Source organism: Dermacentor andersoni, chromosome 1 (genome assembly GCF_023375885.2).
Source record: "Dermacentor andersoni chromosome 1, qqDerAnde1_hic_scaffold, whole genome shotgun sequence".
Taxonomy (NCBI): Eukaryota; Metazoa; Arthropoda; class Arachnida; order Ixodida; family Ixodidae; genus Dermacentor; species Dermacentor andersoni.
Window position 1 is genome coordinate 294,649,599 of NC_092814.1, and position 15,305 is coordinate 294,664,903.

The window sequence follows — 15,305 nt, forward strand, 5'->3', positions numbered from 1 at the left end:
CAGATTCCCTAAGCGTTGTCATAGCCCTGTCCTGCAGCAAAGCAAGCCGAAACCCTCTAATCAACCAGCTCCTCAAACACATTCACGCAGCGTATAAACAAAACCTTGCTATTGTTGTATGCCGGGTGCCAGGCCACTCTGGGATCGCAGGCAATGAAATGGCAGACAAAAAGGCTGGACAAGCGGCTCATCGGGATACAATTGATGTAAGCTGGGTACCTGGTGTGGATATGAAACCTGTGGTACGAAAGGCACTCCGTAATCATTGGCAAACTGAATGGGACAAGGAAGTTGAAATTAAGCTGCACCTGCTTAAACCGCAGTTAACCAAATCCTTTCCACTGAAGCTTGATAGACACACCGAAGTCACCCTGGCATGACTCAGAATAGGACACACTTATGGCACACACAAATACCACTTGACAGCAACTGACCCACCAACGTGCACCCGCTGCAGTGAGAACCTAACTGTCCTACATGTCTTCATTCAATGTCCTGAACTTCACCGACACCGATTGGCTCATTTTAGAGAACTCTACTCACACCATATACGCCCCCCATCCCTCGATGTTCTTATCAGAGAACGGACTTTTTAACTTTAAAAGAGTGCTTAATTATCTTGCAGAAGTTAACTTTCTTGACATCATCTCATACCATCCTAGCCTTCAGATTGTGCCTCACAGGTGAGGTACAATCTGATGCACAAAAGTATGTCTGAGCTCTTGCACTTCTTGTGTAGGCAAGGATTATACAGCAAGGGACTCGGGCAGTCCGCTATAATTTACTATGTGTGCCCATAACCAATGCATTTTAGGCTTTATATTTATCTTCGTAGGTATTTTAGACTGCAGTCACTAGTATCTATCGATTTGTCTTACGTGTAGGCCTCTATACAGCCTCTGCGTCATAGCCCTAAACTCACAATTTTACTAAACCAAAACACGTTATGGCGCTCTTTCGCCTTAGATGCCCTTGCGCCATTAAACTTCAATCATCATCATTTATTTATTTATTTAATCATACTGTTAACCCTCACTTGAGGGTCATTACAGGGAGGGTCAGTAATTGAATTGTACATAGAACAAACATTGAAACTAATTCGTAGGAGAACATTTGTTACACATACAACATTTGTAGAAGAAACACACTTACATAAAAGGAATAAATAATAAGCTATACAGTTTGATCGAAATACTTATCAAGACCAACCTCAAGATCACTCCCAGTATTTTTTTGTACCACATCATTCGGTAATTCATTCCACAGTTTAATAGCGTCGGGAAAGAAAGAAAAGCGGAATAAGTCTGTTCGAGCTATTATTGGTTGCACGAATGTACTGCGTGTTCGTGGGAACTTTTTGGGAAAGAGCGTTAGATAATCATCCTTGTTTATTTTCACCTCTGCGTTTAGTATTTGAAAAAGCAGTTTCAATTGCTGCTTCTGCCTTCTTGAATCCAGTGGTTCCAAGTTACATATTTTTAACATTTCAGTTACCAAGTCACTTCGTCGATATTTCGAGCAGATAAAGCGAACTGACATTCTCTGAATTCGTTCTAGTTTATGTTTTAAAACCTTTTGATGGGGGCTCCACACAGCACCAGCGTATTCTAGGCTTGGACGGATATATGTCTTGTATGCAATCAACTTGACTTCTTTTGTCGCCTGGCGCAATTTCCTTTGCAGGAAGCACAACTTCTGATATGATGATTGACAAATATTTTCAACATGGAGACGCCAGTTCAATTTATATGTTATGGTTATACCCAAATATTTGAAACTACTTACTTTTACCAATATATTATCAGCAATATTATATGGGAATGAGATCACTTCCTTTCTTTTTGTTATGTGTGCGTAAGTGGTTTTTAAAAATTAATTTCCATACCCCATTTTTGACACCATGAGCTTAAGTTTTGAAGGCACTGGTTGATTCTAAATTGATTTTTCCTGCATGTTACCGGACAATAAATTAGGCAATCATCTGCGAAAAGCTTGATTTTTACAGGTGATTGGACAATTGCTGAGATATCAATGTATAGCAGAAAAAGTAGTGGCCCTAGTACGGAACCCTGCGGCACACCCGAGTACACCTCACGATTTGCCAACATAGTATCTGCCACTCTGACTGCTTGTTGGCGATCATTTAAATACGCTCTTATCCAATCGAGAACATCCGCACTAAGACCGACATTGCGAAGCTTGAAAAGCAGTTTACGGTGTGAAACTTTGTCAAAAGCCTTCGCAAAATCTATGCATATAACATCAACTTGTACACAGGCATCTATAGCAACACAGAAATCATGAATCGTTTCGATCAACTGCGTTACAGTTGAAAGGCCACTGCGGAATCCATGCTGAAACGGACATAATAAGTCATCTTGTTCCAGAAATTGTCCGATGTATTTTGCCACTATATGCTCAAATATTTTACAGCACACCGATGTGAGAGACACAGGCTTATAATTTCTCAACATTGTTCTTTTGCCGCCTTTAAAAATTGGGACAACAATTGTTCTACGCCAATCTTGAGGTAGCGAGTGGCATTTTAAAGACTTCTGAAATATAATTACTAGGTAATACGACAACCACTCCGCGAATCATCGCAGAAATTCATTCGGTATACCATCAGGCCCACATGACTTTTTCATGTCCAGAAGGAGCAGCTGATCAAATATGCCTTCTCGGTTAATATTAATATTATCTGCCTGAAGGGGCAATGTAGGAGCCGATCCATATTCTTTGTTGTCATCCTGGTCTGTACAGAACACTGACTGGAAATATCAATTGAATCTGTCAGCGATATCAGGCTTTGCCGTAATTACTTCCGTTCCTTCTACAATCTGTTCAATTCCTTCATTCTTTTCCTTAAAAAACAGCCAGAAATTTCGTGGTGAGCTCTTTAGAAAGTTAGTGAGGGTGTTATTAAAAAATTGTTTTTTAGACTGCGCCATCTCTGCCTTCAAATTTTCGTTCGCACGAGATATTTTCATCGGGACCCTTTTATTTTTGCGCTCTTTTTATTCTGCGCTTCATCTGAATTATTTTTTTTGCTTATCCATGGGTTTCTTCGTTTTTTTTTTTTGTGCGAGTAGGCACGTAGTTATCTAAACAGTACTGTACAATTTTCTTAAAACGTTTTCAAAGCTGTTCAACTGACTCTAGCCTTGATATAATCTGAAATTCAGCAAGCGACGTTTCTAAAAAGTCAATGATAATCGTATCATCAACATGACCGTAGTCTTTAACATGTGCATAAACATGATGCTTTGCTCGAGTGCTGGTGTCACAGAACACGTCAACCACAACCATTCTGTGGTCCGATATACCGTCCTCAACTGATACGGCATAATCGGCCACTTTACTTGATATGAAAACCAAGTCTAACAATGACTGTGACGTAGGGGTGATTCTTGTGCAGTCTTTTACAATTTGTGTGAAATTATGAGAAAACATTAGCTCTAATAGCCTATCAGCACTACGGGTTTCTACATGACCAGTTGAAAAACTTTCCCAGTTAATATGCTTTAAGTTGAGGCCCCCAGCCATTATTATTCTTGTGTTTCCATTTACATGATCACACAAAAACATATTTAAGTCCTCTAAAAACTCTAAAAACTCGGGCGAAGTGCTAGGCAGTCTGTAGACGGCTCCAATAAGATACGAAATGTTGGTGTAATTCACCTTGCACCACACTGTTTCTGGTAAATGGCAATCCACTTTTATTGCCACCATTGTGCTTTTAGTTATCACCGCCACGCCACCACCTCGAGTGTCCCTATCCCATCGACAAATCTTGTATCGCAGCGGTACAATGCAGTTATTGGTCATGACACTTCAGCCATGTCTCTGTTATGACCATAACATGGGGACTGTATGTAATCAGTAAGTATTCTAAATCTGCGACTTTGTTTACAATGCTTCGCGAATTTATTGAAACAAATTTGAGCTATGATCGCACCGGCTGAGGTGGCATCCCGCCCCTACTATCCAACGCTCCAGGCATACGCGATCCGCCATGAGCGGAAGCTTCAGAGCTGTCGGGACGTTCTGGTTTATCTTGTCTATGCTTGCACTGAGCACGAATGTTCCGTTTTCGATCCCATTCATAGAGCTCCCATTCGTAGAGTTTACTTTAAGCTTATCATGAATCAGCTTCACTTTTGCGCCATTTGTTCTTCCTGCTTTGCCACAACTTCTTCCTGACATTGATGGTTTCCTTCGTGTAATCATTGCAGATACTAATGTTAGACCCCTTCAGCTTTCCACAGTTTTTGAGCACATTTTCCTTTTCCAAGTGATTATAAAAATTAATGATGACTGGTCGTGAGATATTTGGTTTTTCCTTGCCCAGCCGGTGAATTCGGTCTACTGATTTCACTATAATGCCCGATTTTACTTCAAACAGCTTACCAACAATGGCTTCCTTCAAGTCTGATTCGGTTTCACCAGAAGTTTCAGGTAGGCCGAAAACGATAAGGTTATTGCGTCGAACGAGAAAATGAGAAAACATAATTCGAGAAAACGAGAAAACATAATTCTGTTATGTGGAAACTCAAACATAAACCCCTTTTTCAGTGTTTCTACCATTCATAGACTGGCCCTGGCATCCGAGATTCGCACGTGCACGCGCGTGTGCGAATTCAGAGTTCATGGAGCAGTTCGCCTGGTTCCTTGCAACACCTCCAGATGGTGCTTGCCTCCGCCGCATCGCGGCCCACGCAAGAGGCCATGTTTCTGCCAGAAAGCTCGCCTTCGTGCATAGTGTTTGCCGCCAGCGTTTCCTGGTAAACATTATGGTTACATAAGCTGCAGTTGCGGAGAAGCATGAGAAGCAGTCAGGGATCTTTGAATGCTATCGGCATGCTACTCTTAAAGGCGAAGCTTAATGGTCCTCCAAATTTTTACATCTGGAATCATTACCGGCATCACTGGCAGAAGGTGACCTTGTCTTTTGTGCAACTCTTGTACTCCAATGTGGCCAGAAGCATTGAATTCAAGCTGGTTCCAAGCAGACTGCTCCTTTTCCACTCTTCCTTTTCAACAACTCTCTTATGGTGTTGGTTGGTGAACTACCATCCACCTCAGTCACCACAAGCCTCACTGTTTAAAAGGGGAGGAGCAGGTTGTCAGGTGGCACTTCTTGAGGCATTGCAGTGTTAGCGTGTCGAATGAGAGGTGACTTAAATGAGGAGCAAGGCATTGAGGCAATGGGAAAATCAGATGCAGGGGAAGTGAGTGGCACCAAGAGGTCTGTCGATAACATAGCAACTTGTTTCATGACAGCGTGATAAAATGGCATATCAGAAACTGGCTGCATGGGCTTTTGGTATTGTTGCTAAAATAGGGGAAATCTGTCATATCAGTGTGAAAAAATGTAAAATGCAAGACAATATGGCACCAGTGGCTGCTTTTGTGTGTCCATCTCTTCCTCCCTACTTTTTGACTGGCTCTTTGCAGTGTCCTCATCGCTAGTCCTCTTTGTCATCACGTGAAAAGCTTGTGAAATGTGTTGTGAACTGAAACATTTGTAGTGTTGTACATTAAAACAAATTACTTAATGTCTTTTACAGCGAAGCTGTATATGGCTAGGGCATTTCTGTCGTCCGCGAACAAGCTCATTGGCTTCCCTCGGCGCAACTTAGAACGGGCTCGTGCTACTGCTCGCACGTTCGTTGTCCTCGTCTTCTTCCACAGCTGGCTCCGTTGCCGCTCATCATTCCAGCGTAGAATTTAATTTCTCTTCTGTCATCGTAATGGGGAGGCTGCGTTAAAAATTTTGTTTATTTGTTGTGATATGAACCATTGCTTAAGGCAATCGTTGAGCCATTCATTGTCTTAGGTGACCGACGCATTTAATAACAGAGGTGATACGAGAATGTGTGTGCATACCTATCGTCATGATGACCACCTATCAGGACAATAAATATGTTCGTACCTTTGTTCAAAATTCTGTGTGCTAAACAGCTTCACTGGTCATCGATCTTCACAGACTGGAATGGTTCATTTTTTTTTCAGAGTCAGTGCGCAAGAAACTGAGGCTTGAAGATGATGCTTCAAACACCCCTTCTGAGTTTTCTTCGCCCAAAAAGCTCATCATTGACGATGGCAAATATGATGCCGACGGTGCTACATGTGCTACCTCTGTGCAAGGAAAAGCCCTTGATGACCTTTCTATCCCATCACCACCGCCACTTGCCAACACGGAGGAAGATTTGTTCCAAACACAGTGGGATGATGCCAGCTCATATGTGCTAACTACTGGTCTAAGGGGTCGTGATGGACGACTCAAGTTTGTTGGACTTAGGGCTGACAACTGGGCCGATGACGTGGAGGTAAATGGCAGGAGTTATGTTGCCTTTCATTTATTTAAACTAGCTTTGTGGTTGCTCAAATGACCTGCATTGCTGGTATTTGGTGTGACCTGGGTAATGCATGATTGTGCAAACTCGGCTTAACATGTTGTTAAATCCATATCTCCCACAAGGAAATTTAATACGAGCGGACATATTGGAAAAAAGCGCCAAATGTTTGTTTGAAGTTTTTAGTTACAAGTATGACGTGCAAAAAGAAAATATTCTTAGTGAAGAGCTACATTTGCAGGACAGGCATGGCAGGTTTAGTGATACGAGCAAGTGATTAGCTTTTTATTCTAGAAAGAAGTACCTTAGTGCTTGTGGTTTTGCTCTTGCAAATCATGTAGCAACTAGCTGGTTTGAAATTTCAACTACTAAATTTCGGAGCTACTAAATTTCAGCTACTAAATTTCGGAGGCTGTGCTTTTACTACCTGGAGGCGGTCAAAAACTCGGCACGGCTGCCGTGTTTTGCCACCGATTAAAAAAAGAAAGCTTAGACGTTCTCGCACCACACAACAGATAACACTGCCAACCTTCTAAAAAATCAAGGGTGTGGCTTTTACACGGGTAATTTTGAAATATATTTTTTGGGGATTTTTTTTTTACAAAGTTGTGGGTGTGGCTTTTACACGGGTGCGGCCATTGCATGAGTATATATGGTATTTTTACATGTCCGCTGTGGTACACTTTTATTGTGAGGCTACAATGGGTTAGGTGGTCAACGCAGTAGTTTTACACATGGAGGGCTGATGGGTGATGCCGCTCTGTATGTAAGCAGTGTCCACTATTTCCTGCTGCTTGCTTGCAACTTTATTCGTTGTACTGTATGACTTTGTTTTCAAGAGAACTTGAAGTCACTGATATTAGCATCAGGCTTTATAAACAGGTGCATGGTCATAGAGTACCGGACAGCGGTTCATGCTCTTTGTCAACTATATGTCTATAATAATACGAGTTTTTGGTAAAGCTTGTGGTAAACAAGTAGAACATGAACAAGCAAGGTGCTTAGCCTTTACGCCTTGTTCTGGGAGTGCATATCAGTGACGGAATAGAGAACATTACATGCTTGCACCACTGATTATGATTCATGAAGCAATATTGGAATGTCTAGAATATCAAGCTTGCGAAGCAGTTTAGCTTTAAAGGGACACTGAAGGCAAATATCAAGTCAAGCTAAAGTGGTAGAATAATGCTAGAGAATGTCTGAGACATCAATATTATTGTGAACATAGCTTTAGTAATCGAAAAATTGAAGTAAATGCAGGACATGATTTGAGACTCCCCCGAGACATTGAAATACTAGCCCAATGACGTAGGCACTCATTATAATTTTGTCACTAGTACTCAATCACTCATAATAAAAAGATCATTGCTTTGTATTATAAGACGGAAAGAAGTGCTACTTGTCCAGTTCTACTAGATTTTTAGAAAAAAGAACTCCTTGACATTGCCCTTGGCAATGACGTAGGTGGTCAAAAGGGTTTGTTTTTGCTCGACTCGGCACTACCCACACTTTTGTGTTTCAGTAGTTTTGATATCGTTAGTGCTGCGCTGGTTTTGCTGTCACGGGAAACTCATACAAAACTGCAAGTAGCAGAGAATGTGGTCCATGTGATGTCGTGGGATGGCTGAGCAATGCCACTTGACCAAGAGCAGCTGCAGTGACAAATATAACTCTCTGTCGTGGCTCGGTTTCTCCATGGCCTTGCGTTGGCTTTTTCTGCTGGAACCGTAGTGCTGTTTGTCGTGCTTCATTTTGCTCACCAACTGCAGTAAAAGGCGGCGATGGCGTATGCAATGTCACCATTGCCCCACCCGGGGGCAGGTGATTTAATTGCACTGAAGGTATGCAGACCCTTCAAACGTGATTTTCTCCTAAACTAAGCATTTTTCTTGGTGCGAAACAGGCGTTGCAAGCCTTCTGAAATCATTTTTTAAGAGTCCGTGTTGACTTAATGTTTGTTTTTAGTGTCCCTTTTTAAAGGCATACTAAAGATAAAAATTATTTGAGCTGCTTTAGTAAGTTACTCATCTCAGTACCAAAAAAGAAAGAAAAACACTCATACCCTGAAAAGAGGCTTGGTAAGCCTGAAAAGGCACAAAAACTAGACAGGTGGCAACACCACCTTGGAGTACCTGCACCAGCTCGCCCTGACGTCATGGATTTTGACTATGACTGCTCCGGCCTAGTTCACTGTTTATCGCTCAAGTTGGACTAAATTGTATCCTAGAACAGCCAAAGATGGAAATGAGCAAATTTCAGGAACTTCTACTGTGCCACAACGATCAAAATACAAAAACTACTCTGAATTTCGTGACGTCATACTAATGTACTGGCACTGGAGTTTTGGGGCGAAATTGAATAAAGGCAACTGTGACCTTGATTTCCTTTTCTAATAACCTACTTATTACCGTGAAATTGCAAACATATAGATTTCAAAGAATGCTTTAAAATACGAAACTGGTTGAGTGTTTTGCTTTAGTGTCCCTTTAATGTTCCCTAACTTGCTCTGTTTTGTGCAGCGCAGCCAGCAGCACGTTGTTTTTGGGTAGGTTCACTGCTGCCAACGTTGCATGTCATGATGAATCACTTATTTTGTTCTTACTTTTTGAGGCAGCCTGCCCTACCACGTCATCGCTGCCGTTGTCGCCGTCGCTATCCGATGCAAGTATGTTCGCGACAATCGTCTCATCGGTTAGAAACACTTAGTTTCCAAATCTATAGCCGTGCACTTTCTTTTCACCGGCAACGGCCTGCATTGCAGATGATCAGCGGGTGGATCAGCCATGTTCCGTTTTGCAAGTCAAGTGAAGTTGAGAAACCGCGTGGCCAGAAACGACTTCAATACAACCAACAAAAACGAATGTGAGCGATTAGGCTGTTCGCAGGACTGAACTGAATGAGGAGCCAACGAGCAACATGCGAGCAATCCGCTTGCGGCGCAGTTGATGCAGTCCATTTGTGTTTCAGAGGGTGGGGCGGCGGAGAGCTATGGGCATAGCCCATTCATGTTTGGAGGGGTGGAAGGGCAACGGGAAAGAGCCGTGCGGATATGGCTAGAAAATGAGCGCGCGACTGCTGTTGGAACAGCGGCCCATCGTTCTCGAATTTCTCGTTTTCTTTTTTTCTTTTCAAGGATTTCGCAATTCACTACCTTTCAGCTTGAACACCCAGCAGCCAGACTTCATCGTTATAACTGATAATGCAGCGTTGGGGCATTGTAGTAAGCGGGTTATTTCACCATGGAAAACATACAAAAGTCGACGGTGCAGTAGCTTCTCATTGTTATAACCGATATATTGTCAAAACTGGTATCGTTATAAGTGGGTTCAACTGTATTGTTAGCACACAGTTGGATTTGCCATTCATTGCAGCTGTGAGCAACAATGTTGCTTCCTAATATCTTTAGCTGAAAAGTGCCTCTAGGTTGTGATGCCATCAGCACCACCGTTTTGAGTTTGCCATGTGACTAAATATAAAGTATATTAATCAATGCCGACGTCATGGAAACGGCTGAAACCATTCCTATGTTTGGCTCCACGCACCCAGTGAAAGTTCAGTGAAATTTTTTAATGCATTAGCATTAGGAGTGCCAAAGTGGAAAAATATATGTGTGCGAAGTGTGGCAAGACAGTCGCATGACAGAGGTAGAGAGAGGGGATGGGAGAGCTTAGAAGAGTGTGTGTGTGTGTGTGTGTGTGTGTGTGTGTGTGTGTGTGTGTGTGTGTATGTGTATATAGTGCAACTGATGGTGGTTTGCTCCAGACCACCGTCAGTTGCACTTCACTCCTCGAAAAGGCAGGATGTGTGTCGAGTGAGCGCCTGAACAACATTTTGCAATGTGGTGAACATGGTTTAAATCATGGATCCAGGACCTCGAAGAGGTGTGACGTAATGCCTAACGCATTTCTCTTGCATTTGCCTCTAAATTGCCACTGAATTTTTTACACCTGCTGTATATACTTTTGATTTCTATATTTTAGCTTCTGCTGCCCAGTAATCGTCCAAAAGGCAATCTTTTAACACGGCCTTTCTGGGATATATGGCTTGATGCACAGGCAGAGGTAAGGCCTATTTCATTTGTTTCACTGTAAGGTGCATGCAAAATTTTTATGCTCTATTTGAGCATTTGAATTTCATGCATGCGTGCGTGTGTGTGTGCGTGCATGCGTGTGTGTGTGTGTGGGTGGTATAAATGAGAAGGGGGACCTAGGAGCCTGGCTTTTGTTAGTCACAACCACATGAAGCCAACAGATTTTGGATCGGGGATGTTATTTGATAACGATGAAATGATAAGTTGAAGGGAAATCAAAGTGGATGAAAAAAACCACTGACCTCCACTAAATTGGCTGGATGGCGCATCGCTGCTATCCGGGGTGGGAGCTTGTGAAGCCACCGAAAGTTCCGCCGCTTGGCCCGGAAGCTTGTGTCTACTGCACTTCTCAATGCATGCAGATGAAGTATTGTCGGGCTACTGCTGTTTTTCTGGTTGCACTTTCTCTGTACTTTCTTAAGTATCACTCACTCGTGGTTGCCAGAGCAAGACAATAGAGCATGGGGCAGCCACAGATGCAAATAAATTTTGGCTGAATGCACCTTTTAAGCGGAAAAGATCTATAATCAGCCTGACGTCTTTCTTGAAGTGTGCTTGAAGAATTGCTTCTTGAAGTGTGCCCTTCTGCCAGAGACGTTTACGGTTGTTAGAGTGTTTTTACGCTGTGGGATTATGTTTGTTTTTACAATATGCAGTCATTGCATGTTTATGACTAGATTTATCTATTGCTGCTATTTCACTTGTGGGGCACTGCGTGCCATTTGGAAAGGTTTCAAAAATGACACCCTGTGTATTCCTAAGTGCATATGCCTGCGTAAAGTAAAAAAATTAAAATAATAATTGGAGAGTTGTTTTACCATTGGTACGGAGCTAAAAAGCACTTGCATTTTTGGGTTCCTTTAGAATTACAGTGCATGAAATTTATAATAAGTAGTAAGATTTTTAGTGCGAATGTGAAAAAACTGCTTACATTTCATATGTATAAAGCTGAGGGCAGCTAAATAAGTGTACAAGGAGCTGCATTTAAAAGAGCTATAATGTTGCAGTTACTGGCATTGCCCATTGATCTTAGTGGAGATCAGTGGCACTGCCCATGCGTGTTATAAAAGATGCAATGTGCAATATGCTTTAAACTATAACGAGCCAGATGAGAACAATCTACAGTAAATTCAGCAATATAGAAAGCACCAAAACTTTGAGCTCTATTTTATGACAACTGATAAATATATCTCGATTTATGAGCCTTGACAAAAATAGAATTGGAAAAATATGTTGTTAGTGATAATTACAATAAGTAATTAGTGATGTGTAATAATGGCTAAATTTAGAACCTGAGCGCCAAATTTACCTATAGCTCAGAACGAGCTCCTTCACTGCCTGATAATAATTACTGTTCAGTTTCTGCTGATCACGAAGTGCATAGAAGTTAGGCCATAAAAGTACGCTACATCTGCGCATGAAACTGGTAAAAAATTACACAACAGAACAGCTCATGTATTTATACAGTAGCCTTGTGAGGTCGATATGCATGATTTTTTTTATTGATGACTGAAAAGGATCAGTTTTGTCAACTGCTTGGGAATGTTTGATCCAGTAATTTTGGCAGCCACTGTCTTTGGGGTGTGATGCATTCTAATCTTGATGTACGATGCCACTACACATTTCACAAGATGCATGAAGTGGTTCGACTCAGCAGCTGATTCAAACATGTGCTCATGTAGCTCCGGGTATAACTTCTGAAGGCCTCCGGAATGCTCGGTCATAACCGAAACTATCAAGGAATCAGCAACATTCCCCATATTTCGATTTCGGGGTACTTTCATGTGAAATGTCTTCCCTGAAGACTTTTTTGATTGGCTTCTGCAGCTTACTGTGCAACAGGCAGGCATTGTTTCGGAAAAGAAAAGAAATGCTGGCCCACTGGCAGCAATCGAGCGGCTGTTGGCGCTTGCTTCTGGGACAAGGCCGGCGACTTCTGGCGGTTTCGTGCCCACATGCTTAAAGCGCAGTCCAGCTCCCTCTAGTGGAAATCAGTGAACAAAAAAATATGTGGATCCCACTCACTGTGGGAATTGACGTAAGCGAAGCTTTCTGTGCTGGTTGCTTTGATTGGCGATAATTAGCTGTGATGTTGATGGTAAATGTTTAATTTCTTCAGCATTTAGTTCAATGCAAGAGTAGTTAGTTGATGGTAAATGTTACCATGCGTGCACCACTGCTGTTTGTCTGCATAGTACACCGAACACACAGCGAGATGTGTTTGCTTGAGGCATTGTTGTGCATCATTGTTCATAACCTCTGAGAAGGTTAGTATTGTCATTGCCTCACACAGCACATCGCATCGTGGCAGAAGTGTTAAACTTTTCTTGAATTATGGGACTGTACGTGCCAAAACCACAATCAGATTATGAGACATGCCATAGTGACCAACGTTACTAGACTAGCTTTAGTTGTTAAATTCGGCGGCATTGCGCGGAACCACCACGCACCCGTGCATTCGTGGCGTTGCAGTCGCACCCAGCTTCACTTCCTTAATAGCCAGCTATGCGGACGGGCTAGAGGAAGCACGTGTTGCAGCGTTGGTTGTTTATGACGGATTTCAGCAGGCATGTCATTCGCGAAATTGTAGCCTTCCCCGCATTTGTTAAGGATATCAGCAGACGATGCCAACATGCTGTGTTCCTGGCTGCACAAGCGGCTATCGGAATGATGCCGACAGTTTGGCACGCCAGTTCTTCCGTGCTCCCAGCAATGCGACACTCCGCTCGGCGTTGAACAGAGAGATTCCTCGGACCGACTGGGAACTCTGCGAAATCCAAGTTGTGTGATTTACACTTTCGTGAGCAGGACATCTTAAAGTGGTATGTGTATAATATCAACGGACAGACGGTTGAGGTGCCACGAGGCCAGTGGACACTTGCCGAGGGTGTGGTGCCGAAAGTATTTTCAAAACTTCCCTTGTACCTGCCGAAGCTGCCGGAAAAGAAAATGCAAATGACGAGAGCAGAACACTGGAAAAGCAGTTGGTCTCACCTTGTCACATTCAAGTGGGGGTCAATGTGAAGACACACAAGAAGTGCAGATCACTTATAGCCCAGGTTCCAGTCTTGAAACTATGAAGGAAGTCACTTTAAGTGAAATGGTAGGCGTTTGGCTACCATTTTTATGGCGGATGCTTACTCTTGAAGACATCAATGGCAAGTATGTCGCATTTTCCATTTTCAAACCACAACAAAGGCTCTCTCAAATTGAAAAATGCCAGGAGGAGGAGGTAGACAGGGACTCACCTCAACAAAGCTACAGTCGCCCTTCTGCATCTGCAGCTGTTTTCCGCTACCTTGGTAGCTACATTGTTAAGGTTGCCAAGATGACCGGCTGCAGTGACTGCCATACGACTTCGGAAGCTGAATCAGACGTTCCACCTGCTGCCATTCCCACTGAACTTAGGTTTGGTGACCTGTTCTGGGCTGTCTTAGAAGAGCTGTAAGAGAATGTGCTTAGTTGTGTTGGGTGCTCTTTGCACTTTCAGCAACACAGTGCTCGCATCATTAAATTTTATTCAGTGACGCGCATGCATTTTTATGCAAGGTTCCTGGAGCAGTGACGGGAAATAAGTCTTGAAGTAAAGGAAGCAAGGAAGCATGCCATGCTGCTGTAGGTGGATTTGGTTTCCACGTGGGCGCAAATAATTTGCATAGATTATGTCCCTTGTGGCAGTTTAGGACTTAGCTATATATGTAGGGCATGCAGTTGTTTTTTACTTCATTTTCTTTAATGAAGCATTCATTGGTTCACAAGGAAATTGTGCTGTTGTTTTTGTGGATAATAAATTTGGTTTTGCTAGCTGGCTTATAACTGCCCCAGACTTAAGCAAGTAAATTATGCAATTAAGCAAGTAAGTGAGAATTAAGCCAGTAAACGTAGCTAGAAAATGTGCCAAGCTACTCTAGGTGAAAAATAAATGGCGCGAAAGGTTAAGAGGGCAGGAAGAAACACACGGCAATTAGAAACGCAGCTTCTGTGCTATGTCGTATGCGTCTCTTCTTTTCGTGCAGTTTACTCTTCTTTCAGTATGAACCAACTAGCCTGATAAATCTGTTGTTGTAGGTGGATACCGCTTTCGCATGGTATCGCTTATTCGGACAAGGGGGGAATGCCAGCAAGCACGAAACACGTGCAAGCTGCCCGTCCATACGAGCTCAAGGCTGGCGAGGTGTCTGCAGTGGAGCTCGATAGAACGGCACCGCCTCCGGTGGCTGTCAAAGGAGTGGTGACAGTGGCAGTAAGCGCACAGGCAGAGAGTTTGACAACTGAAGCTAGTCTAGTAACGTTGGTAGAGACAGACTATGGATTAATTTTGACCACTGGGGTTCTCTAACGAGAACCTATAACTTAAGTACACGAGCGTTTTTGTATTTTGCCGCTGTCGAAATGCGGCTGCTGCATTTGGGATCGAACCTGCGATATTGTGCAATGCCATAGCTGCAAAGGTACCACGGCGGGAACAAAAGTGTTGAATTGAAGTGCGACGCCTAGACTCTACGGTGCTACAATGTTGCCTAGACGCTTCAGGTCTTTAATGCGGCTTTGAGTCTGCATGCCGTGCGTCACTTATCCACTTGATAAATGCGCATGGCGTTTATTTTTCAGAACTAGTACAAATCTATCGCCTTGAACTTCAATTTCTACTGTTTGTCCGCTACCACTGTTGTGTTATTAGACAGTTTTAGTTTCACGTGCTTAAAGGCTTTGCGTACGTAGAGCTCTTAGGTGTGAGCAGTGCGCCTGTACAGAACGCAAGCAGAACGCAAAGGGTCTACGTGAGTGTCATGGACATACGTGAGTGGTAGCTAGGATGCCTCAGGGCGTGCACATCAAGGCACCCTAGTAGTGGC

The 15,305-nt window shown here is 42.9% G+C and overlaps 1 protein-coding gene across 1 annotated transcript in view; it reads left to right on the forward strand.

The window, feature by feature from the left end:
- The window catches only part of cutlet (chromosome transmission fidelity protein 18 homolog), a 117,650-nt gene that overhangs the window by 14,512 nt on the left and 87,833 nt on the right, over window positions 1–15,305 (forward strand). Inside the window, exons 3-4 of the mRNA XM_050196797.3 lie at window positions 6,016–6,332; window positions 10,340–10,420. Of these exons, the coding sequence (XP_050052754.1) occupies window positions 6,016–6,332; window positions 10,340–10,420 (398 nt within the window). The remainder of the gene's footprint in view (window positions 1–6,015; window positions 6,333–10,339; window positions 10,421–15,305) is intronic.